This window comes from Chelmon rostratus, chromosome 19 (assembly GCF_017976325.1).
Source record: "Chelmon rostratus isolate fCheRos1 chromosome 19, fCheRos1.pri, whole genome shotgun sequence".
NCBI classification, from domain to species: domain Eukaryota; kingdom Metazoa; phylum Chordata; class Actinopteri; order Chaetodontiformes; family Chaetodontidae; genus Chelmon; species Chelmon rostratus.
Window position 1 is genome coordinate 22,420,714 of NC_055676.1, and position 24,827 is coordinate 22,445,540.

The 24,827-nt window shown below is 43.3% G+C and overlaps 2 protein-coding genes across 4 annotated transcripts in view; both read left to right on the plus strand.

Moving 5' to 3' along the window:
• LOC121623576 (M-phase phosphoprotein 9) overlaps positions 1-345 on the plus strand; it is a 20,456-nt gene extending 20,111 nt beyond the window's left edge. For all 3 annotated transcript variants that reach the window (XM_041960899.1, XM_041960901.1, XM_041960900.1), the window contains exon 24: positions 1-345. This exon is cut by the window's left edge and continues 609 nt beyond it. The gene's annotated coding sequence lies outside the window, so the exon portion shown is untranslated.
• Positions 346-21,556: 21,211 nt separating this feature from the next.
• The window catches only part of LOC121622662 (membrane-associated phosphatidylinositol transfer protein 2-like), a 30,200-nt gene continuing 26,929 nt past the window's right edge, over positions 21,557-24,827 (plus strand). Inside the window, exon 1 of the mRNA XM_041959534.1 lies at positions 21,557-21,634. Coding sequence (XP_041815468.1) covers positions 21,557-21,634 — 78 coding nt within the window. The remainder of the gene's footprint in view (positions 21,635-24,827) is intronic.

Genomic DNA, 24,827 nt, shown 5'->3' on the forward strand with positions numbered 1-24,827 from the left:
TTGTGTTTGTTACGGGCCAAATTTATCGAACTTGAAGGAAATGTTTGTTTACTTGAATCAAATTGCCTTTTTTTCTTCGTTTACTTTCCCGTCACTTTCTTTGCTTTATATTTCCAATCCGCTACAGGACCGAACCTCTAGATTCAAGCCACTTGTAAAATCCAAACCAGCACACGTTGTCAGTAAACACACACACATTTTCACACAGATCCTCAGTCGGTTGTTTCTCTTGCACTGCTTCCTTTTTTCCTTCCTTTTTTCCATGCAGTTTCATACCTGACATGAACTTCACTGGAACTATAATGTTGTTGTTGCACAATAAATGAAGCTTTTTTGATAACTAGAGCTGTTGCTCCTCTGTTATTCCTCATTGTGACAGAGTAGTTTATTATTTTTAATGTAAAACACGGTGCATTGACTCATAATATCAAACTTATTGGACATATGAATAGATTGTGTTCAAAAATCAAAATAATCCCCATTATAAAAGCATATTAAATCGGAGTGTGTTTGCACAAGAAAAGTATATTTTGAATCATATATGAAATACATCTGATAAAATTCACGTTGCTTAAAATGTAGATGTTTTGACATTGAGTGGTTTGTTTGTGGGTGTTTAAACTGAGCATCTCCATTAGACTTCAGAGGAAACTACTTTTTATTCACTGTATTTATTTAATAATGGTTATTAATACAAAATACAATGTAATGAACAAATGAGGTTAAGCTACCCGGCAGTATATTAGGTCATTAAAAAGAGCTCCACCTTGACCAGCATTAAAGTGATGAACACATGAATGCATCAGTAACCACAATCCACTAATACAGCCCATATTATTCTCCATGAAGAGTACTTTTCAGCACATTTTCATTCTTTTACTGTCATACTAAAGTATCATTTTTAATGTATTTTACACTATTTTTACTCTACTTATACTTACCTCTCCTCCAGACGTGTTTCAAGATGTATATACAAAACTTTGAATTTTAATTTGGGTTAAAATTACATTCTCCCTTTAAAATGCAGTGAAATTATGTGAATGTGGTTATTTTTCTGCACAGTGAAGCTCAAACATTCAACAACTGAAGCAAGAATCAAAACACATTTTCTTCTTCCATCGCTGGTATTTCTGCATGTTTAGCGGCTGCAGACGGCGACGCGCCGCTGGGGGGCGCACTTCTCCTTTGTTGTCCCCCAGTAGGAGGTCCTGTCCTCTGATGTAACGGTTAACCTGAATGCACCGTATCATCAACACACTGGAGCCCAAACACCGGACACGACAGCCGGCTGCTGGATGATGGAGCGCGGCGGTGACTTCCGTCCACAGCGGAGGGGCTGACGGACGCACTCACCGGGGATTGAACGCTCCGTGGCGGGTTGCAGCAGGACTACTTCACGGCCCTCCTGTGTGGGAAAACGCAGCTTTAACTGATTGCGATGTTGCGTTCAGGCTTTCTGCAGCGTGGAAACCCAGCGGAATAACCGGGACTGCAGACAAGCTGAGAGCTGCAGGTGAGTCGCTGATGATGGATGTGTCGGTGACCTGATGGCACCACCAATTAACTCTCAGATATCTCATTAATTAGGCAAATTGACACGATGAAGATGTTATTTCCACCGGTATTCTTGGTAGTGTTTGGCTGGGCTGCAGTGGTCAGGTGGCATCCATCACTGTAGCTTTCCCAGCTGATCAATACAGTGTGAATGTCTGATTCTGCTCTGCTGACCGCTGCTTTGAAGAGAATAATATTGTGTTTTAGATTGTGAGTCTCTCATATTAACCCAAGCCTTGAAACTGCTCAGTGTGCATGGACATTAAAGGGCTTTATTTCAATGTGCATGACTGGATTAACCTGATAGTGAGTCCAGGGGCACGAATCTTTGTTTTGGTCCCACCTGCTGCCCTTTCTGTATTTAAGTTGTGCACATGCTGCAGACCGCAGGACAAAGCCCCAGATTCACTCTGTAACAGCTAAACACAGTTTTATTTAGGGATGTGTGCGATGTGAATGTCAAAATAATCTGAAATAATTCACAGCTACAGATTAACACTGAATTCCTCTTCAAGGCAAAGCCACAACATGCAGGACTCGACGCTGCTGATTTTGTGCTTAATTTATGCAAATTTCAATGTAATCAAACCACCAACAAGTAGCTCTGTGAAGCTGCGCTCAGGCACAGTGGTAATTAAAGCTAAACGCTAATGTTAGCACGCTAACATGCTTGCTATGATAATATTTCTATGCTAATCTTAAGAAGGTGTTATATTCACCATCTTAGCTTGTTAAACTCTCATATTCAAGCTAAATGCTAATGTTTGCATGCTACCATGCTTGCAATGATAATATTTCTATGCAAATTTTAGAAGGTTTTATATTCACCATCTTAGCCTGTTGAATTTTCATATTCAAGCTAAATGCTAATGTTAGCATGGTAACATTGCTTGCAATGATATTTATATATTAATCTCAAGAGGGTATTATATTCACAATCTTATTTTAGCATGTTAAACTCGCATTTAACCTAAATGCTAATGTAAGCATGCTAACAAGCTGGCAATGATGATATTGAAATGCAAATTTTAAACAGGTATTATAACCACAATCTTATTTTAGCATGATAAACTCGCATTTAAGATAAATGCTAATGTTAGCATGCTAACCATCTGGCAATGATGATATTGAAATGCCAATTTTTCCCATCTTACTTTAGTGCATTAGTAAAATTTTAAGAACTAAGCACAGTAGAGATGAGGCTAAAGGGAAGGTCAGTTTAGGAGGTGTTTTTGACCTGATGGTGGCGCTACATGAAAAGTCAAGAGCTTGCCATAGTTGGTACAGTTCATCCGGGGGGGAACATGAATGTATTTGTGTCAAGATTTTCACTCAGAACCACAAATGTCAGCCTCATGGTGGCGCTAGAGGAAAAGTACGAGGCTAACAAAAGTTATTAGAACTGATTCTCATGAACGTCTGAGCACAATTTCATGGCGATCCATCGGATAGTTGAGATATTTCAGTCTGGATCAAAGTGTTGGACAGAAGCCTCCACCTCAGAGCTAAAACGAGGCTAAAAACCAGCAGCCTTGCAGTGAATTTGGAGTTTTCCGGGCCTGCTTTGCCTGGTTGATTCATGTTCCTCGTTTTATCTGACCACCAGGTCAAATCTAAATATATTCAATTAGCAATAAAAGACAAAGAAAAGCAGCAGATATTCAGGTTTGAGAAGCTAAAAGCAAGAACACTGCATGAAACTGTGTCTGTCCTTGCTACAAATGTTCTGTACATCCTGCTAACAGTGCAGGCATCTACAAGGCTGGAGCTATTCTTAGACGCCAAAGGTGAAAACACTAAAGAGGTGCTGCCGTGTGTGATCCTCACCTTTAACTTATTCAGACGGATGCTGCACTGGAGCCAAAACTTTCTAGGAAGGACACTTTAAACCCGGAGAGAGTCGGTGCAGAACGGCACAAACACCTGTTGACTGATGCACGAAATAATCCTCCATGAGGTGTGATTGGTTCTGATCATTTATCTTATTTCTTTCAACAGCGAGTGCAGTTTTTTAATTCTTGCGTACATGTGACAACAAGAGCCTGCAGTGTTTGAGCTATACGCTAACAGCATGCTAACATGCTCACAGTGGTGATGCTAGCATGCTGATGTTTAGAGGGTGTAATGCTTACCTTAGTGTAGTGTGATGAATATGCTAATATTTGCTAATTAGCGCTCATTAGCGTTGCAGGTTTTTGGTCATGAGGTATTGGACACAGCTAAAGTTTGACCTGCTGGTGGCCCTAGAGGAAATATCAGAGGAGCACCAAAGTCAGTAGAGTTCATCATCTGGAAACCATGAACTTTTAAATCAAATTTCATGACAATCCAACCAATAGTTGGATCGTGACGTCTTTTTCTCAAATGAGACACTTTGCTGCTTTTTTTTGTTTTAAATGTTGAGATATTTCAGTGACAACTTTGACCTGCTGATGGCGCTAGAGGAAACGTCAGACGGTCACTAAAACAATGTTGACGGTGCTTCCTCAAGAGAACATCAATGTCTGTGCAAATTTACATGACAATCCACCAAATAGTCTGGATCAAACCGACCGGCAGAGCATCACACAGCTCCACTGTCACCAAACCATCAGCTCCATCACAGGCTGTACTGGTCCTGTTCCCTCCCAGTTCAGGTCCAGCATGCAGGATCTGTGTGTGTGTGTGTGTGTGTGTGTGTGTGTGTGTGTGTGTGTGTGTGTGTGTGTGTGTGGTGGGATTGAAAGAAGATGGAGCCTCACAGGATCTGATTATCAGGCCAAAATGATTAGGTTTGCTTTAATGAATGCTGTTAGGAAGTGGCCACCTCAGAAACAATGAGTCATGGTATTGATTGCCGCCCCCTCCTTCAGTTGCACCTCCTCCCAGCCCTCCCCCCTCTCGCTGTCATGTCTATCCATCCACCCCCCCGAAACTCATGTTGTGAGTTCATCTATTCCTGCCATCTCCTCCTCACGTGGACATTTCTTTCCGCCTCGTCTCCCAAAGACATGATTTGAGGAGGGCTGGCACGCAGCCGGGCCGAGCGCCGCATACCAATAACGACATGGCACTCCAGTCTGGATGAGAGAGGAGGAGGAGGGCGACGGGGAGGGGTGGAGGGGGTCTTGTCACGAGAAGCCACGTCATCGCAGTGTGTGGAGTCTATTTTTAGCAGGGTAAACAGAGGGATTCCAGCCCGCTGATGGCGGCCTCGCAGTCAGGCCCGTGTGGTGGGAGGCCGGAGACGCTCCGTGGTGCTGCTCTGGATGTGAATGAACGACGCTCTTATTCAGCCGGCCCGCCTCCCCTCGCCTGTCAGCCAGAAACACTGCACCACAAATAGACCAACGAGCACCCAGTCTGCCGCCCCCTCCTCCTCCTCGCTCTGCTGCACATGCATGCACATACACACCCAGCCTCTCATGTGGAATACTGTAGCGTGCACGCCGGTGAAAACCGTCACCGATGATAATGATTCCAGCTCTACCTGTGGAGCACTTTAAAGTGCACGAGAAAAACAGCTTAATCTGAACGTGATGAGCTTCGTCACCTGGTGGAAACGTGTTAGACTTCAGTCATTCGGTTTGAAGAAAGTACATTTGTGTGAATTTCTATATTCATTTTAGATACGTTTAAGTATAACTTAATGATGTCTATTCAGAAGTACACCTTTTTTAAATGTGTCTGTCAAACATGTTTTTATTAAGCACAAACATTTTTCTACACTTCATTGATTTTTCTAATGCTCTAAAGTAAACTTTTAGCTAGCTGTACCTATTAAATTGGCATCTGAGTGTTCAGGAGATACAGGTCAGTTCAAAAGGCTGTTTAAGACGTTTATAAGAGAAGACAGAGGTCAGTTTATTCCACAGTTTCTGCATCACTGCAGGAATAAGTGCATTTACTCGAGTACTGTAGCTTCTTTCAGATGTGCACCTGATTATATTCACCTGATTTTACATGTTTGTCATGTGTGAATAAGCTCCTTGGACCAGCGAACGTTTCTGTCACACTTTCAACACGACACACACTGAAAACTGCACAGAGGAGTACCAATCATCATCTTTCAGGTACAAAACCTGTTTACTGAAGTCGAAACACTGTGAACGAGCCTGTTTCAAGTTGTTGAGCTGAAACCGTGTTTCCATCCACCAGGTTTGATTAGCATTTTCGGTTCACGCGTCAAAGAACACCAGAAACATTGCAGAGAAGCTTCTAGAGTCATCAGGTCAGTGAACACACCGTGATGTAATGCAGATTTTTACTACTCAGTATTGTAAACAACATACAGAAGAAAGCAGCATCAAAGAAGCCGTTTTCTGCATGACGGCACTTGAAGTTTTGATATTTAAAGTATGTTTTGCTGATAATTCTTCTGTTTGAACGTTGGACTTTTATTCACTTTTATGCTTTTATACCCTGCTGTTACTTTTTCTAACTCAGTAAAGGCTTTGAATACTTGTTGCACATCTGATGCAAACAGAACAAGCTGTATATAGACTCACATTGTCAGGGTTTCCAGTCGGCAGTCAGATGGTGCCCTTTGCAGGACAGCTGTAAATATAGATCCATACCTACAGTGTGTGGCGCCCTCAGCTGCTTCAGGGGGTCATTTGAGAACAAGGTTCTGAGAATCTAAAGCCGTCATGTTTGGCCACGTTTGCGGTGCTCAGTTTGAGCACTTCCTCTAATTAACAATCCCCGGGCTTTGTGCAGATCCAGCGAAGCGTTATGTCCTCATCAAATATTCAGACGCACACACGTATTCAGTGGACGAGCTACATCACCCTGCACACCTGATACTGCGTTAGTTAAACCGAATCACTGTGCATCTGTTCCCTCGCAGATTAGACTGATTGATCGTCACGCCAGCAGCTCTGCGAGGCTGCAACGGTGCAGCTTCGAGCTATATGCTAACATGCTCAGAAAGATAAAGCTAACGTGCTGATGTCTAGCAGGTATACCGTTTGAGTGTGTTAGCATGCTAACATTTGCTAATTAGCACTAAACACAAAGAGCAGCTGAGTGCTGTTTTTGGATATTTGGTCATAAAGTGAAGTATTTACAGACACTGAACTAAAATTAAAGCTGAAACTGCAACTTTGACCTGATGGTGGCGATGGATGAAAGGTCAGTCAGGTGTTACAGGTTATCCTGAGGGGAACAGAAATGTCTGCAGTCCATCCAGCAGCTTTTGAGATATTCCAGTGGCGGACTGAAATTATTGCAGATTGATTTCAGTCTACTGACGAGTTAATGTGTTAATTGTTGCAGCTGTATAATAGGTGGAAATACGATTATTTCAAATAGTTACACAAGAAAAGATGATTTTCTGCCAAAACATTTTGACAAATGCTCTCAGAGCTCAAAGTGACGTCTTCAGTTTGCTTTTTTACTTCACCAACAATCGAAACCCCAAAAGAGTCAATTCCCAATAATCTGAAATCATCTCATCCGAGGAGCTGAAACAAGTGAAAGTTTGGCATTTATTTCTTTAAATGTCCTTAAATAATACAAATCATTCGTCTCTAACAGACAAACAGCAGTCGTTCCAGCAGTTGTTGAGATGTTTCGGTCTGGACCGAAGTGGACCGGCAGGCCGACAGCAGCCCCGCTGCTGCTGGCGAGGCTAAAAACAGTTTTGTAAAACGTGCGTGATGATTTTGTGTTGGGGTGACGCATCTCTCCTCAGCTGAAACTCTCAGTTACAGTCACACATAATAAATGTTCGTAATCAAGAGCTGGATGCTTAATCTCTGTGACAAATGAAAGTGGGTGAAAGGACCTGGTGTCACCCACGCTGCGTTAGCCAGCCTCGGAGGCCCGCCAAACCGTAATGGTTTTGGCCCGAGGAGTGGATCCTCCCCTCCTTTTATCTCCGGGCCTTTAACTCTCTCAGCTCTATAAACACCAGAGTCTTCCTCAGCTGTCCCACCTAGTCGAACTGTGCTGCGTTGATCTGCGGATCTGGTTTGTGCCGAGTCTCGTCACAGATGGATCATCTCCAGAGTCAGATCAAAGGCCGTGGTGGCCTCAGACTGTTTAAAACATGTGGACGTGGTCTCTGTGACGTCACCCACGGCTTTCTGAAGAGCCATTTTGAAGCTCAGTGACCATCTTGGCAACACCTGACTCCATCAAACTGAATCCAAAAATGGGCAAAATGGTGGAGCGCGGTTGGAGCTGAGGAAGCCGAATGAAGCCTGGTTGCTGAAACCTAGCGTCTTGCTGTCAGTCAAACCGGCCGTTCTCATAATTATGCATAACCTTTGGCTTTATTAGAATTCAAACAAGTGAGTTAAACAAACATTCAGCTCCGTTCAGTCATCATGAATGAGGAAATCAGCTATAGAGACCAAAGCAGCCACAACAACATGTTTATTTGTGTCGTAAAGTGTAGAATTTTAATATGGGGATCTATGGGGATTGACTCGCTGTTGGAACCAGCCTCTAGTGGCCATTGGGGGAACTGCAGTTTTTGGCACTTCCACACTGGCTTCATTTTTCAGACGTTGCTGCTTGGTGGTGACATCAGAAGCATTCAACAGCTAAAGAGCCAGATGTTTCCCTTAGGAGATGGTGGAGACCAAAAACAGAGCTAAAAGTGAGACAATCCTGGACTACATTTGTTGGACCCAGAGACACAACTTTACAAGAATGCTAATGTTGCTTTGTGTGAACTGAATGTGTAAATATCCATTTGTGCGCCTATAGCAACTTTACAACAGCGTATCATTTGTATGCAGATGACACCGTGTGATTTGCATCTGGCGGCTCTTTTGAGCTGTTTCAAGATTGCGGTCTGCAGACGTCTCTGCAGAATCTGCTGACGGGACAAAATGTGTTTTTAATCTCAAGAGTCTGCAATTCCAGTTCACCTCTTCCTACCACCCACACACTGTTAAACCAGTTTCTTATTTCAGAATAAAGTGTTTTCTTGACTCGAGGACAGTCGACCATCCTGTCTGAACAGAACTCTGCATTTCATTACAGGAGATAAATGATCTTCATAGATCATCGCTGTGTACTGTATGAAGAGGAGGCTGGTCCTCACTAACAACAAAGAAAAACTACAGTCTGTCATTTTTATTTATTAAGGCCTCCTGCTCAGTATAATCACGGCTCAGCATAGCAGATCTCAGGTCTGTTTAAGTCTAGTTACTCTAGAAATCCACTAGAAATGGAGAGAATTACAGAGGATTTTAAAACTTAAATGTCCCATCGCTAGATGAAAAGCTGCTTAATGAGAGTGCCCAATTAAATAAAGGTGACAGTGACGCTATAATATTTTGTTCTGCTGCCTTCAAGTGAGCAAGAAGAATCCAGGAACCTGCAGTGAGTCATCGATTAATATGGAAAAAGTGTTCAGCAGTGGAATAATCCTTGAATCAGTCTGAGCTCTAAAAGAAAACTTTATCACATGTGAACAGCAGCAATAAATTCATCATTTCTGCGTCCTCGTTCATCAGATGTTTCTTTCGAAGTGCAGCGAAACCCATCACAGATGAGCTCTCCTCCCTCCTCAGACAGTGATGCATCGCCGCCATTTACCCGAACGCAGGAAAGCAGAGCAATTTGAGAAGCATCGCGACAAACCCCCGCGAGCAGCCCCACCACCATCACGCTGCTCTCCACCCTCACCCCCTCCACCCCCACCACCGCCCTGAGCTAAAAATAGCCTCTCCTCCCTCATCGCCCAGCCGTCACATCAGGCCTGCGCTCACGCTCATTCGCTGCCCACGCCTCTTTTAATGTTGTGATGTTTTGACTGTCAGCTGATCACATTAGACACTTACAGCTGATTTCAAACACAGAAATCAGTTTTTGAATGCGGGCTGGATTTCCTCACATACTGCCCTCAAACTGGATTGAGGAAGGAAACTGTTTCGAAACCGACTTCTGCTCCACGTGTGGTTTTACAGCAGTACGAGTGCAGCACTTTGATAAAGCTGTGTGTTAGTTCTGAAGTCTGAATTCACTTCACTGTTCACGCCTCGTTCAGAAAACATCAGCAGCCGATCGAGTCTCATCTCAGCTGTTTCTCGTTCACAGGAAGAACGGTGGAAACCGTCCCTGGAGATGGACTGCAGGTCAGTGACAGCATCTCACCAATCTGTCGTTTTCTGTCAGCTGAGCAGTGGTGGGGGAAATATTTAGATCCATTATTTTACATAAAAGTACCAATACTACAATATAGAAATACTCCACTATAAGTAAAATCCTAATATCCTGATCCTAGTATCTTAGTAAAAGTAAAAGTGCTTGTTATGCAGAAATATGTGTGATATTATTAGATTATCAATGCCAGTGCATGAATGTTACAGCAGCATTTAACTGTTTGGCCCCCCCAAAAGGTCAACAAATAGATCTGAGGGGTCATGAGATTCTTAATTTATTTCAAAATTGATTTCAGGATTTTAAATTTGAAGACACAATCTCTATTTCATAAATCTAATTTAATGTGATAAAACAACAACACAGAACAGTTATATGACATAACAAACACACACACACACATAAAGGATCCACACAATCCCAAACCACACCTTTCTTACAAGCATCATCACAAAAAAACAAATGAAAGGAGGTCAATAGTTCTAAAAAAAACAGTTTCTGCTCTGCAAATTCCTATTCCTTTCTCAAAAGCTTTTCGGAGCGTTAAAGTTATTTAAACCATCTGAGAGGTGTGCTGAGGTGGAACATTACATCTGAATCATGACAAACATGGTACGAGGCCACCAGGCAAAAAGACTGCGAGCCGCTGCTTTAATATCCGACAGCGCGTTGTCTTTTATAATCTTATGAAGGAGTCACTCGTCGTATGAATCTACAGAGAAGAACCACCCGAAGCTCTTTTCGGCTTCACAGTGAGTCTCAGCTCGTTGTTTGTCTGCGACTTCACTGTTCTGGCTCACTTTCACTGCTCTCATAGTGTCACAGCAGGCGGCTGATTTCAGAGAAAACGCTCTAAAAAAATCCACCGTACACGACCTGCTGAGCAGCAAACAGCAGACAGACACAGTCAGAGACCAGCTGGTGAACATAGTGCAGCTAAAGAGGCTGATATTCCCCTCAGGAGCAGGTGGAGACCAAAAACAGAGCTAAAAGTCAGAGAATATCAGACTGAATATTCATCTGGCGAAACAAACACGACTCAGAATGATGATGTTGTTCTATAACTGTTAGATGGGCAAATAAGCAGCTGTTTTCTCTCAGGTTTGACATATCAACTCAAAGGTGATGATATGAGTTGTGTTGTGTTGGCAGCTTGTTTCTTAGTGACAAAAAAATAGTTATTGCAGATTTAAGAACTTGGTTAATGACTAAAATTATTGTTTATGTTATGTTTTGTAGTAAAATCTTAATCTGAAAAGTAATTTGTAACTACAGCTGTCAGATAAATGCAGTGAAAAATAGTAAAAAGTAAAATATTTCCCTCTAAAATATGGTGGAGTACAAGAATGAAGCAGCACTAAATGGAAATACTCAAGTAAAGTACCTCAATACTGTAGTTAAAGTGACACCATGTGAACCCACTATGGATAACACCGTTCTTGGGTATGACCAGTCGCTTATTGTGGCTAGTGTTAGCTAATGTTGGCTAACCTTAGGTTGTATTTTTGCACTACCTCTAACTACCTCTGGACTGTACTTCATGTAATACTCCATCCATCCATTGTCTTCCGCTTATCCGGGGCCGGGTCGCGGGGGCAGCAGTCTAAGCAGGGAAGCCCAGACTTCCCTCTCCCCAGACACTTTCTCCAGCTCTTCCGGGGGGACCCCGAGGCGTTCCCAGGCCAGCCGAGCGACATAGTCCCTCCAGCGTGTCCTGGGTCTTCCCCGGGGCCTCTTCGCGGTGGGGCATGCCCTCCCAGGAAGGCGTCCAGGAGGCATCCGGTGAAGATGCCCGAGCCACCTCAGCTGGCTCCTCTCGACGTGGAGGAGCAGCGGCTCTACTCTGAGCTCCTCCCGTCTCATGTAATACTGCGTCTGATAAAAGTTTCCATCAGGACAAACGAGCTGCAGCTTCAGAAATGATCCTCCAGTCTTTGACGCGGGAAGAAAAGTGGAATATGAGGCAATAAGACAACAAAAAAACGTTTCTTTCTCAGATTTGGCCTTAGTTTTGTACAATTTTATAACAGCAAGAGACCCCTTTAGTCCACTTCCCCCCCCCCCCCCCCCCCCCCCCCCCCCCCCCGCCTCCCGGAGGCCTGGTGGACTTTTTCTGTGTTTTACACTTTGCGTTGTTTCTGCATTTGCAGGTTGTTTTAATGCTGCAGTTCATATTTGTTTGAGTTTCTGAAGATGCTGCATGTTTCTCCTAATGGAAATGTTTGGGGTTTTGCAGCGTGTGGTATTATTGGCCACCGTGATATCAGTACTTGAGTAAATGTACTTCATCTCTGAACCATGTAACCTCACCACGTGGGTGTAATAATGGAATGAGATCTCAGCTGAAGTGAAAAGTAAACACAACAATCCACCGGACGTTCTGACTGACGTCCTGACAAAATAGCGTCAGTAACACGAGAGAAGCCGACACACAGAAACCTGCAGCCGGCTGCCGTTCGCCGTGTGCAGGATGAGTAACAGCAGCGTCTGGTGAGGAAAGACGTTTGACAAATTAACAGCCGTGATGGTGGCAGATGTTCCCGTCGTGGAGCTGCGTGTGTTTACAGAACAGGGCCTGATTCTGTTAGTGTGTGTTCTGCTGATGCTCAGATAAAGTGTGTGTGTGTATGTGTGTGTGTGTGTGTGCTGGGCGGAGAACCCATCAACAAGTCATTTCATTCTGAGGATGTACGTCCCTGCAGCTGGCAGATAAAACGAGAGGCTGAGCGCGATGTACAAATCACAGGGCTCGTTCTCGGCCTCACTTCCTGTTTGTCGGTGTGACAGTAGATCTGATCTCCGTGTAAGCTCTGAGACTCAAACGTCTCAGATTCACCCTCAAACACACGATTCTGGAGCTGCAGCCAGAAAACCTCCTACGGAGCACGTCTGGCTGCAGGTGGGATATTTTTACCTGAACCCCTCTGAGACGCGTCGGCTGGATGTAATTAAAGAGACGTTTATAAAGCACAGTCATGTGAGTCATGGAGTTTATCCTACGCTCACATCAGGTCAAGCATCTGATTTACAACAGATCGCCTGCTGTTCTCTCAAAGGATCAGTTTGACATTTTGGGAATTAGACGTCAGTAGTATTGAACTTCTCATCTAAACTGAAAGCTCAACATGTTCTATCAGTCGTGTATTTCAGAAAGCAAAATTTCAGCCAACATGCAAATTAAACTAAATCTTTAAGTTATTTTTTAGGGACCAGATATCGCGATCAGCCCAGAAACAGGAAAAACATACATGCTGCACATGAACTGCTCACACACACAAACCAACCTGTGGATTCACAGAAATGCACTCAGGCAGAGAAATTTAGCCAAATTGTTTAAGGTTATAAAAAGCCTTTAGATTAAAAAAAGGTTTAAAAAAGGCGGCTTGTGTTCCTGAACGATGCCTCAGAACGGCTGCACAGTGATTCACAGATGCTCTCTGCTGCCACAAGAAGGGATTTAAAGCTAACGTGTAGAAAAACAGAAAAAAGAGCCCAGAGAGTCATTTAACAACATGTTCGCTGGGTGTTTGGGATTTATATAAACCGATGTAACCCATCGTTTCTGGACACCGTCTTTGTTTGGATCGGGAATAGTTTCTTTGAGGATTCTGAAAATGTCTTAAAAACGGTGTTAACGTCTGTCAAACGGCCTCCAGGCCTTTTCTAAATCGGATGTTTTGCTCTGTGACTCCAGTCAAATCTCAATGCATTAGAGGCACAAAGAGGATGTTTATTAGCAGCCACTTGGTTTGTATGTATGATCCTGCCCGATCACGAATCTGGTCGCAATAACACAGAATATTGATTTGCTTTTCTTTGCATGTGGGCTTAAATTTAGCATTTAAATGACTGTGTTGACACCAGATGTGAAGCGTGCAGTTTCAGTCATTAAAGTCTCGTGAAGCTGCTGCAGGATCCACATGTAAATGTGAGGAACTAGAGCGGCCGGACGAAGAGCTGCTGCAGTTTCCCTCGTTCGATGATTTGTTAGTCAAAAGGAAAAGACCTGCGTTCGCGCCACTCAGCCGCCTCATTGAAATTCTGCGGACGACGCAGGTGAGACAAACACACGGCAGCAGAGGCAGGACGGTCACGACACCCTGCAAATAGATGCATAATCATCGGAGCAGGTGATCTGCCTCTGGGAGTGCAGATAAAAGTGATTCACTCGGCTTTACGGCACATGGCGTCCGGGCAGCGCTGCTGTAGCATCACGTTTGAAAAGAATCTGGCGTGTGTGTCGCCGACACTTTAATCACCTAAACAAAGTATTATGATGTTATTCATCATTGATTCGTCTTCATGAAGAATGAGAGCAGAAATGCAACAGTTGATCGATTAGTTTGAATCATTTTTTATGAAAAAATGCCAAAATTTCTGTTTCTAGCCTCTCAAATATCTCAAATATAAAGAGACACCTGAAAACAACACCTTGGGTTTGTTTTCTGGCGTTTCATCGACCATAAAATCAAATCTGCTCTTTAATTTTAAACCTGTTGTCTTGTTTTCATCTCTATATTTTTGCAAAAACTGTGGGACTGTGAGAAATGATATATTGATCCTTCTGTATGTGTGCTGACTTTAAATGACCAAATGATTGACTCGTCGGTGAATTGATACTGACCCTAATCACTATTTTTAAAGCCAAGATTTCTCTCTTCCTGCCTCTCAAATGTAAGTTTCTCTCTGCTGATACTAAAAGCTGCAAATATTAGCTCGAGCTTGAGCTTCATTTTCATTTTACACACCGTTCCACCCATTTGTTGCACAATTTAATCAGTTAAAAAAGGTTTTAATGACTATTTTTGTTAACTGCTTTCTCCAGATGTTTGATAAAAAATGAATGCAATCTTTTTACTGAATATGGGGCAAATAAACAATGAGAAATATATATTATCAATAGAAGTACAATACTAAGTTAGAGGAAAATAAATCACAACAACTCTTCATGATACAATATTGATTATTGGTTTGTAGTTACTCTTCAGGGTTCAATATATAGATTAAATTCTATCAAAAAGAGGCTGATATTAATGGAAATTTACCCACAAGGAGACAGAGATTTACAGTAAATCTAAAGGATGTAATGTTTAAATGTAATTTAAGATCTCTAACTGAACACAAATTCCTGCACGTGTCCAGAACTTCCTCGATGAGCTGCAGTCATTAAACAGGTGGAGAGGCGAGTCTCTGCCTTAGAGAATGATGTGCACGGTGGAGGCAGTCAATCTGGGGGGCTGCACCACTGACTCGCTGCATCACAACAAACTCCACCAATCGGGTGTCAGCCTCATGCGTCTCCGTGGTAACAGAGCTTCCTCAGCACCCAGGAGGAGGAGACAGCGAGGAGGGGGCAAAGGGAAAACAGAGCAGGGGTGGATGGGGGAAGAGGAGAAGCGAGAGGTGGAGGGGAGAGAGAGGATCGATACCTTCTTTTATTTCACGGCGAGGATTTAAAAAGCGAGGCTCCTTCCAGATCGGGGAGGGGGGGGGGGGTCGAGCCGGGTGAGGAGTGGCTGACAGCAGACGGCAGCGAGTGCAGGGATGGGGTGGAAGGATGCCCGGGCTGCTGGTCTCTGTGGGACCAGGATCTGCAATGGCCCCTAAGCCTCTGCTCAGCTGGGTGGCTGAGGTGTTTCCTGCTACGAGGTAAACATCTGCTTTCTCTCTCTTACATGTGAAATCCTGCCTTCGGTTTCCTCTGAGCTGCACTGTCATAAAAACACAGATAGATTAGAAGAAGGCAACATGGACGCCTGCCTGCTGGACTGTGGCTCACGTGAGTCCAGACTGGTGTCGATGGAGGATCTGCAGGTGGCTGCTGTTACAGGAAGGAAAAACGTGAAGGTGACAAGCGATGGATTCGTGTCAGAGGGTTAATCTTCTTTGTCTTGTTGTGTGCAGCACATGTTTGATGGTTGTGATGTGCTGCACATTCAGAGAGTTTTCATCTCTGAGTAGAGTACGCTGATGGGAGGAAGCTGAGAAAATCAGCCCGTACGGGAGGAAATACTTTGCACAGAAAAGGCATAAAACAACATTTGAATATGATTATTTTTTGCTAATTTTTGCTGTAATTATGTTGTCGGCTTTGAGTGCAGTTTAGCCTCAGCTGCTAACGATCAATACTCGACTCTTTGGGATTTCATGCAACCTGCAGAAATCATACTCCAGCGTGTTTGCCGCCCTCGGCCGGCCTGTGGCAGACATCGTCTGATTCGTTGGCAAGCCAGTATGTTTCTTCAGACGTGAAGATTTCTGTGCTGTGTTTTGAATCCATGTGTGTGTTATTATTATCAAAAGCAGAGATAGATCCCGTCAGGGGATCTTGTTAGCGCAGCACGACTCATGTAGCTCTCCTACCCGCTGAAGAATAGAGTCAGATGCATCCTGGTGCATCACACTGCGATGTGCAACAGGAAGAGACATGACGCTATGTCAGATTACAGTGTGACACATGGTTCACATATACATGCTGTACAATGCGTCATTGTGATTATGATAATTCATCGGATATGCATTCTGCCAACATGTTCTGAGGAATTCAACATAGCTTTTGATTTACATGAATTAAACATGACCATCACACTGAACGAGGACTTCGAAAACCTCACATCTCGCGGTTTGCGTGCCGCGTCATCGTGAGATGCTCGTGCAGAAAAGAAACATGACTGACAGATTATGAGGAGATCAATAAGGGGATCCGGGTTTGTGCCTTAAACTGTGCAAGTCAGCTAAAAAACTGAAATATGCTTAATATGTCAAAAAAAAGAGAGAGAGAGCCCTCCCTTTCAGTTTAGAATTAGCGATTAGCATGAAGCGATTAGTCAGAGCCCTGGATTTTAGTACGATGGGGGGTAGTTTTGGGTGAGGCAGAAGCATCTGTTTTAAGGTGAGACAGCTCACACTGTCTCTGCATATCAATGGTGTTAATTGCAGAAGTTAATCAGGTTGTGCGATCAATGCCCTGCCGATCAGTGTGATGAGGTGGAAGATGGGATATGAACCTCTCCAACGCCTCATTACACGCAAGGATGCCAACTTTTCATACCTAACATTACTTTTTTATGCTAACGTTACTTTATTCATGCTAACATTGCTTTATTCATGCTAGCATTTATTTATTCATGCTAATGTTGCTTTATTCATGCTAACATGATCTTTTTTTTGAGCAGTACTGCTATCTGTTGATACTCTAGGCTACAGACCCTGCTGACACTTAATTTCTCACGTAACACACGTGCTAACTTGGTGTGTGCTCAGTTAGCATTACTGCTACGAGTTGCCTGAAATTCCCCGTCGTGTCAGCTAGCTACAGTTTGTGCAAAGTAAATAAGCTTTGAAAATGTGAGGGTGAGAGCCGCATACATATTTACCTCTGAGAAGTAATTTTTCTGGTCTCAGCAAGTTTATTTTTCTTAGCTAGTGAAAACGTACATAATGTTATATAAGCTCTCAATACATTATGCTAGCTGCACACTTGAACAGAAGTTTAGCTAAATGAAGACAACGCTTGACACAGCACATGTAATTAGTGTTTTTTCTATTAACTACTACTTGTACGCGTTTTACTTTGTAGCATCATTCATTCTCATATTGTTGTTTCCACCATTAGCACGCGGCTATCGTCGACCAAAAATCTCTTATAAATCTACTTTCTGCATAGCAGCAAACAGCACTTAGCTGAACACTCAGGTATTTTCCCTCAGGAGTTGGTAGAGACCAAAGATGGAGCTAAAAAGAGAGTGAATGTTGCGTTTGTTTCACCAGTTGGCCCCGAACACGACCCCAAATGCTAATGCTGCTAACTGCCGTATGTGTAAGTGGGCAACTGTTTGCTAACAAGTTCACCACATTAACTTAAAAATAAGTCAGTGTTGAGTTATTGCAGGTTTAATAGTGTTGACCTGACGCTTTCACTAATAAAATTTTGCGTCTTTGCAGTTCGTAGATCTTGTTTGCAGCAGTGGCTGCAGACAAGCCTGCTGAGGGCCGGTGGGTAGGGTGCTCTTGACATTCAGGCAGAAACGTTCACAGTCTGTCTTTCAGGTGCACACAGGGTTTGAGTTTAGCGTGGATGAGTGGACGGTCAGTGTGGTGTTCGGGGCCTCGGTTGAGCCGAAAGTCGGCCCCTGGGAACAAGGTGCTGGCAGGCGGTGCTGTGTGAAATGGTCCAGTGCTGTTTCGCTCCGAGTTGGCTGCCTCAGCGGCAAATTTGGTGCAATTTAGCTGTAGGCCCTCTCAGTCTGCCATCACACAGGGCTTTGATGGAGGGCAGCTGGCAGCCAGTCACCCTCTTAGTGGTGCCGATGAGACATTTACTGTGTCTGCAGACTGACTGTGATTTTCAGCTGTGAGCTCAATTAGGAGGCTTTTAAACGTATCCTGGACACTAAAGGATTGTGCTGAAGTTTCCCAGTGGCTCAATCTTCTGTTGTTTTTTTGTTGGTGAAGTTTCACACCGTCACGCCAGTTTGATTGGCTCCATGTTTTCTTCCTAATGCCATAATGGGCGGTGCAAACGTCATCAGGTAAATGGATTAAAGTGGGCAGCGGTACACGGGGAAGGCAGAAAGTTAATTTCCTACATGCTGTGGTCTGGTAGCTCTGTTGGAAATTGGCCATAAGCCCAAGAGGACTTTGTTTACGTTTGAACCCGAAGTCATTAGAGGGAATGAAGCCATATTCTGAAAGAGATGTTGAAGTTTGCTGAGATGAAAGGCATTACATCATGCAGTACTTCCTGTTATTCTGTATGTAATGTAATTGAAGTATGTGGTCATTTGCCAACTCAGGGGCCAGTATTTTAATGTTGTAGTTTCAGGGATAAGTGCTCAGTTTAATAGTAAGACTGAAGTAAACCTGATTGTGGCTGCTGCATTATGAATATACTGAAATACACACGCACACACACTTATGACTTATCCTTACACACAGGATAACATGAAAAACTTGTTTAAAGTGCAAGACCAAGTGGAAATTTGCTCAGGTACATTAATCAATGATCCTTATGTTGCTGTCTCTAAATTTGGGACTTTAAGCTGTTGGTTGGACAAAACTTGGATAAAAAGATGTTGTCCCAGAAACGTGACGGATATTTTCTAACATTTTATCACTTAAACCTTCATTAACTGGATTGATGTGACATGTTATCACTATTATCAGTCGTTGGTCTTAGCAAACACTGATTTATTTACACATCCAGTAGTTGTGGAGCGACATGATCATCCATGTGGAGTCGTGTTTCTGGACCGCAACTAACGATTATTGTCACTATTGATTAATTTGCTAATAATTTCTCTCCTCACATCACTGGAAAACAGTCCTGAGTCCAAGGTGACATTTCCATGTATTGTCCAGAGCCCAGAGATTCATTTAAAAATGATACGAAACAGAGAAACTGTGGGAACTTCTCGTAACGAGTCGTCCTCTTCAGTTCATCCTTCACTTTATCTTGTTCTGTGAATGCAGGCTGCTGCTGATGTGCTGACTCATAGCTCAGCTCGCTGATGGAGGCAAATAAAAAACAAAAGGCTCGGTCTTCATCTGGCCTCCGTCTCTCCGTCTGCGTGTCACTCCTCATCCGTCGCTGTCTCACATTTTGCTCTACGGGCATTACTGTGTCTCTATATATAGCTGTTCTTCAGTCGGTCAAGGACTTTTCCAGTGAGAAACCTGTTTCCCTGCTGTAAGTGTATCAGAGCACAAACCCCGTCAGCACCATAAATAAGGTCGTGCATTACAGCCTCTGGAGAGCAGCCGAGATACGAATCTTCATTCATGACTGATACAGATTACTGCAGCTTTAATACCTGCAGCTCCTGTGCTGTTTGTTGTGTGCATCAGGGGAATCAGCTCTGGTGAATAAAAGAACAGAATATGGAGAAATCCTCACTGAACTATAATTGCAGTCACCTTCTTGATTCTTCAGGTTAAACCATAGATTGAACCTAAAGCTGATTTAACATTTAAATTATGCTAGAATTTACATGCTGGCTTGCATTGTCACCCCTGTTCTGTTGTTTGGTTCAGTTTGTAGCTAGTCAGCAGTTTACTATATATTCAGAAATAACTGCCGTCGTGTTTTCTGGTTGTGCGTCCGCCCCATTCGTGAACGTTTTAACTGAGGGAACTTCTTCATATTTGGCACAAACGTTCACGCAGACTCAAGGATGATCTGATTAGATGTTGGTGGTCAAAGGTCAAAACACATTTTTGAGCATAACTCAAGAATTCATTCACAAATTATGACAAAATTGAACACAAAATCATGAAGTGATGACCTTTTTTCATCACAACGTTGTACAGAAACACCTTTATGGCCTTCGTTCAGCAGCATCACTCTGGAACAGAAGGCAGATTGGGACCATACTTCACATTTGCTTGGACACTGAGTTGGTGACTCTAATCTCAGGAGTCCATCTTGAAACTGTGCTGCCGGCTTGAAGATGTGTGTGAAGCATCCACGTCAATCAAAGCATTGAATAGCAAGCTCACTGGTTCTTCTGATAGTGAGGCGCTAGAAGTCACCAAACTCAGGAGGGTTCATCAGCTGGGGAACATGAGTGTCTGCAAAATGTGGCAATAAATGCAAAAGTTAAGGAGTTATTTCAATCCGGACCTAAACTGTGGACAAACAGACTGAAGCGCCTCGAGCAAAGCTGAAATTCAACATTTAAAATTTAGATTTAATGTTAAAAAGCTAATGAAGCCCCTTGTTGTTGGCAGGACTTACTTCCTGACCTCTGCAGCTCATCTGCTGCTGCAGCCTCACAAACATGCAGAGCCTAATCATGCACAGATGGACCGACTGTGAGGCTCGACCTGTACACTCACTCACACACACACACACACACACACACACACACACACACACACACACACACACACATTCTCGCCACTTTTCATTGGACATTTTCAGCTCCCCCTCTTTTCTCTATCAGATTTACAGGCGCTCTTAATCTGCCTGAGATTAAGTAGCCTTTGTCATGTGACTCCTGAACTCATCCCTGTCTGTGTGTGATCATGTGACTGTTCCGTCATTCCACCCCGTCACCGCTGTTTGGACACGCGGTGGATGATTCTTTATGGAGGGAGCGAGCCATTACCCTTAATACTGTTTTCTTTATGGACACAGAGGGAGAGCAGCAGAGCACACAGATCAGAGGATCAGTGGTGGATGAAGTGTTCGAAGCCTTTACGTCACTAAAAATAGTGAAGTAAGCATTAGATCTTGTCTTGTCTTCATGTGTATTTGGATCATTCAGCAACTTTCCAGTCTTTAGTTGCTCCTTGCCCAACTTGTTTGAGACGTCAGACTCAGAATAAGCAGATTTATAAAAACCGATGAAGCTGATGAGCTCAAACGTTGTCTTATGTGTCTTTGTGCTGTTTTCAGGTGACTGTGTTAATCAAGTTATCACCATCTGTTTATGTTTCCTACAGTGGACTCTGCAGCGGGTGATGATGATGATGATGATGATGAGCGCTTTGTTGGATTTAAAGGCAACATCGAGCACAACTTGGCTGAATCTTCGGTTTGTAGACAGTAGAGTTGAGATTTAGGTTGCCGGGGGATTTCAGGGATGATGCTCGGTCACTGGATTACCTTGTAATAGATCTGCAGGAGGGCTGGAGGACACACACGGGATGTGTTGGCTTGTGCAGGGGGGGTTTAATCCCTGAGACAAACATGCTAACTCCTCCTCTGCTTTGTAAGTAGTGCTGCAAGCTAAACTCTACATTTTCTTGTCCCACCTTTTCTCTTCTCTCAGGTGTGACTCCCATCCTCGCTGTTTGAACATGCTGCTCGGGTAGCGAAGCCAACCGAGAGGAGCGACGACCCTCTTACACTGCTTCCCCTCTGCACACACACACACGGAGTCGCCCCAATTCAAGCACAACCATGCTGATCAAGGAGTATCGCATCCCCATGCCGATGAGTGTGGAGGAGTACCGCATTGCTCAGCTCTACATGATCCAGGTGAGTGGTTTTCACGCAACAGAACAACATGCACATGCTGAAAATGCCGTTTACGTGATCTCATGGAGTATTTTACGATTCAGATCGCGAGCTGACGCGAGCTCAGGTCTGTGTGTGAAGGAGGCGGAGGTCAGGAGTTTAAAGTGTCACTGCGTCACAATGTTCCCGAACAAGAGCGCCGAACAACGTTGTTGTGGGGGGGGGGGGGGTCACAGGGGCGATGGTTGTTCTGCAGACCAGATGGCGCTCCGTATGCCTGCAGATTGTGTTTCATTTAATAACTTTGTGCAAATACGCACACGTATGCACACAGAAAAAATATGTCTGCTGAAAGAATGCAGAGGAGGGAACCATGTTTTAGACAAATTAGCAATAAATTCAGGAAAAATAAGAACTTTAGAGAAGAAGGAGCCAGACTGACTATAAATAACAGTAAATGACAGAGCTGAGTTTGTTAGCAGGTGCAGATTATTGTGTGATACAGAGGATGGCATCATTATTATAATTCTGTTTGTTGTGAGTATTTTTTAAGTTTGATCTCGTGTTTTGAAACTTGTATTGGATTGAGCAGTAAGATAACCCACCTGCTGGTGGAAAAGAAGACATGACTCAGCACCTTTTCACGCCTGAAAGTCCCCGCTAAGGTTTTCTTTTTTATATATTATATCGAACATTTGATCCGGGTGCACTAAAGAACTACACATTTTATTGAAATATCTCCATAACTATGGGATGGATTGACAGGAATTTACCGCCCCAGTTTTGTGCTAATTAGCCAATATCACCATGCTAACATGCTAAACTAAAATGATAAACATTATACCTGCTAAGCATTAGCATGCTAATGTTGGAATGTAGCTCAAAGTGTGACTGCGCTGATGTACAGCTTCACAGAGCTGCTACCACAGCTGAGGACTCTGAGCCTTGTTTCACCAGGTGTAGATAAACTTTGTGCAGTCAAATCAGACAAATCAGACAAAAGAAGACTCATTACAGCCATGAAAGAGGAAAAAAACAAAGAAAGTAACGTGACACCTGCGTCCTGTCATATCACGAGCTGTGTCTCGCTGTACTTGCGGGTGTTTGGTTTGTAGATGGACGTCTGTCCTGTTTTTTCTTTTTCTGCTTCTGCCGCCTGCCAGAACATCCTGTAATTGGTGCTAATGTCAGAAGCATCTAAGAAAATGTTTTTACACTAGAAACTAACGGAGCCGTGGTTCAATTTGATCTGAACCAGGACCACCTCAGGTTCAGCTCTTTGGTCCGGCCCAGACCAAAGAGCTGATATTACACCTGTAATATTGGTTCAGACCACACTGAAAAGTCAGAAAGTCCAGACCAAACGCATCAGGTGTGAAGAGGAGGAAACAAAAACGACTATAAAATATATAATGTTCAGTTTCTGTTGAATCTGTCTGAGACAGGTTGACTCTGTGTTCATGTGTATTACATTATACTGACAGCTGTCTCTATTATTTTGTCCACCTCACTTGAAGCAGTCGCTGCTGTCCTCCTGTTGGAGGTTTTTGGGGCTGTGAAGAAACAGACTGCCGCTTTCTGTCCAGTTTATGGTTCAAAAAATTATTAAAATACGTTTTTATTTACAATTCAGACGCTAAAACCGACCTTCCCTCAAAGATGAAAGCACAGAGCTCTTTTTAGGAAAGATGGAAAGATTATTTAACGTTATTTATTCAGTTTTAAGGTCCATTGTTGACTTTGTGAACTGATTTCTCTGTGTGTTTGATATTATAACATATTTATCAAATAAATTATTGGTGATTATAGGGTTAATTGAACGGGTCCATTAGAGTGGCTATTAAAAGGAAAACAGCAGCCGTCATTTCCTGCATCCTCTCTCATTGATAATGCAGCATCTTTGGTAAACTACCATTGTTATGGTATATTTATGTTATTTGCTAGATAATGTTCATATATATAAATGCAGGAAACAACCTCTGATTTCAATAATAAATTTTATTCATACATCACTTTTCAAATTTCAACTCAACAATGATTCAAAATAAAAACGATGATGATGAAACAGATAATGAGACATGTCAGAAACAAACAGGACAGGAAGATAAAAAAAGATCTTCAGCGTCACAGTTGAGCGCCGGTTGCCATGGTAACCGCTGACATCAGCCGCAGCATGCCGGTGGCTGCCATCATTTGTTTGTGATGCGGGCGAGAGACGGAGAGAGAGGCGTTGAAGAGGAGGGCGGAGGGAGGGAGGGAGGACAGACGTGATGGTGCAGTCAGCGTTACCATGACAACGTTATATCTGGCTCTTAATACAGGATACACGTTTAAGTTATATTCATCGCTCATGTGCAGGGAGGGGCGAACAAACTCGCGTCCTGATAGAGTTCGGTGCTGAACTCATTTTCCTGATCATGCAACATTTGCTAAAACGTAATCATCAGCCTTTAAACTAGACTGGATTTAAAACACCCAGACCTTCGGTTTTTATGTCTCTTTGTAAAAATAAAACCTCTCGTGGGTTTTAAAAATCTGCCCCAGAAACCCAAAGCATTTCAGAACGACCTCATCAGCATACAGCCTCATAAGTAACCTCAGGATTTACTTTTCAAAGGTTGAATTCATTGGATCACATTACACGGATACACGTGTTCCTGTTCCTGTTACTCACGTCTCCTAAAATGAGTTGCCTTCTAGTCGTCACAGCCGAGGTTACAGCTGCAGCCGTGCTCGTGGCTCTGTGACAGCATATTTAGCGGTGCTTTGAGCTAAAGCTAACAACAGCATGCTAACATGCTCCACTGACAATGTTGACATTTTGATGTTGAGCAGGTGTTTTATTTGTCGTTCTCACCATCTTAGTTTAGGGCGTTAGCATGCTAATTAGCGCTAAACACAAAGCACAAGTCATTCAATCATTAGTTTTGCACGTCATAAATAAACGTATTGGACACATTAAAAATTTGACCTGATGGTGGCGCTGGAGGACGTTATTACAGTTCATCCTGAGGAGGTGATTGTAACAAAGCTTCATAGCAATCAACTGTGGTCTTTTCACTCAAATCAAATAGAATTGTCAACCTGATGGTGGCGCTAGAGGAAAAGTCAGAGGATCAATGACACCAGAAGGTTTAAGTAACCCCAAAAAACAGGAACTATCTTGCGCTGAGATCACACCAGACATGACACCTGTCAACAGGTTGATGTTCCA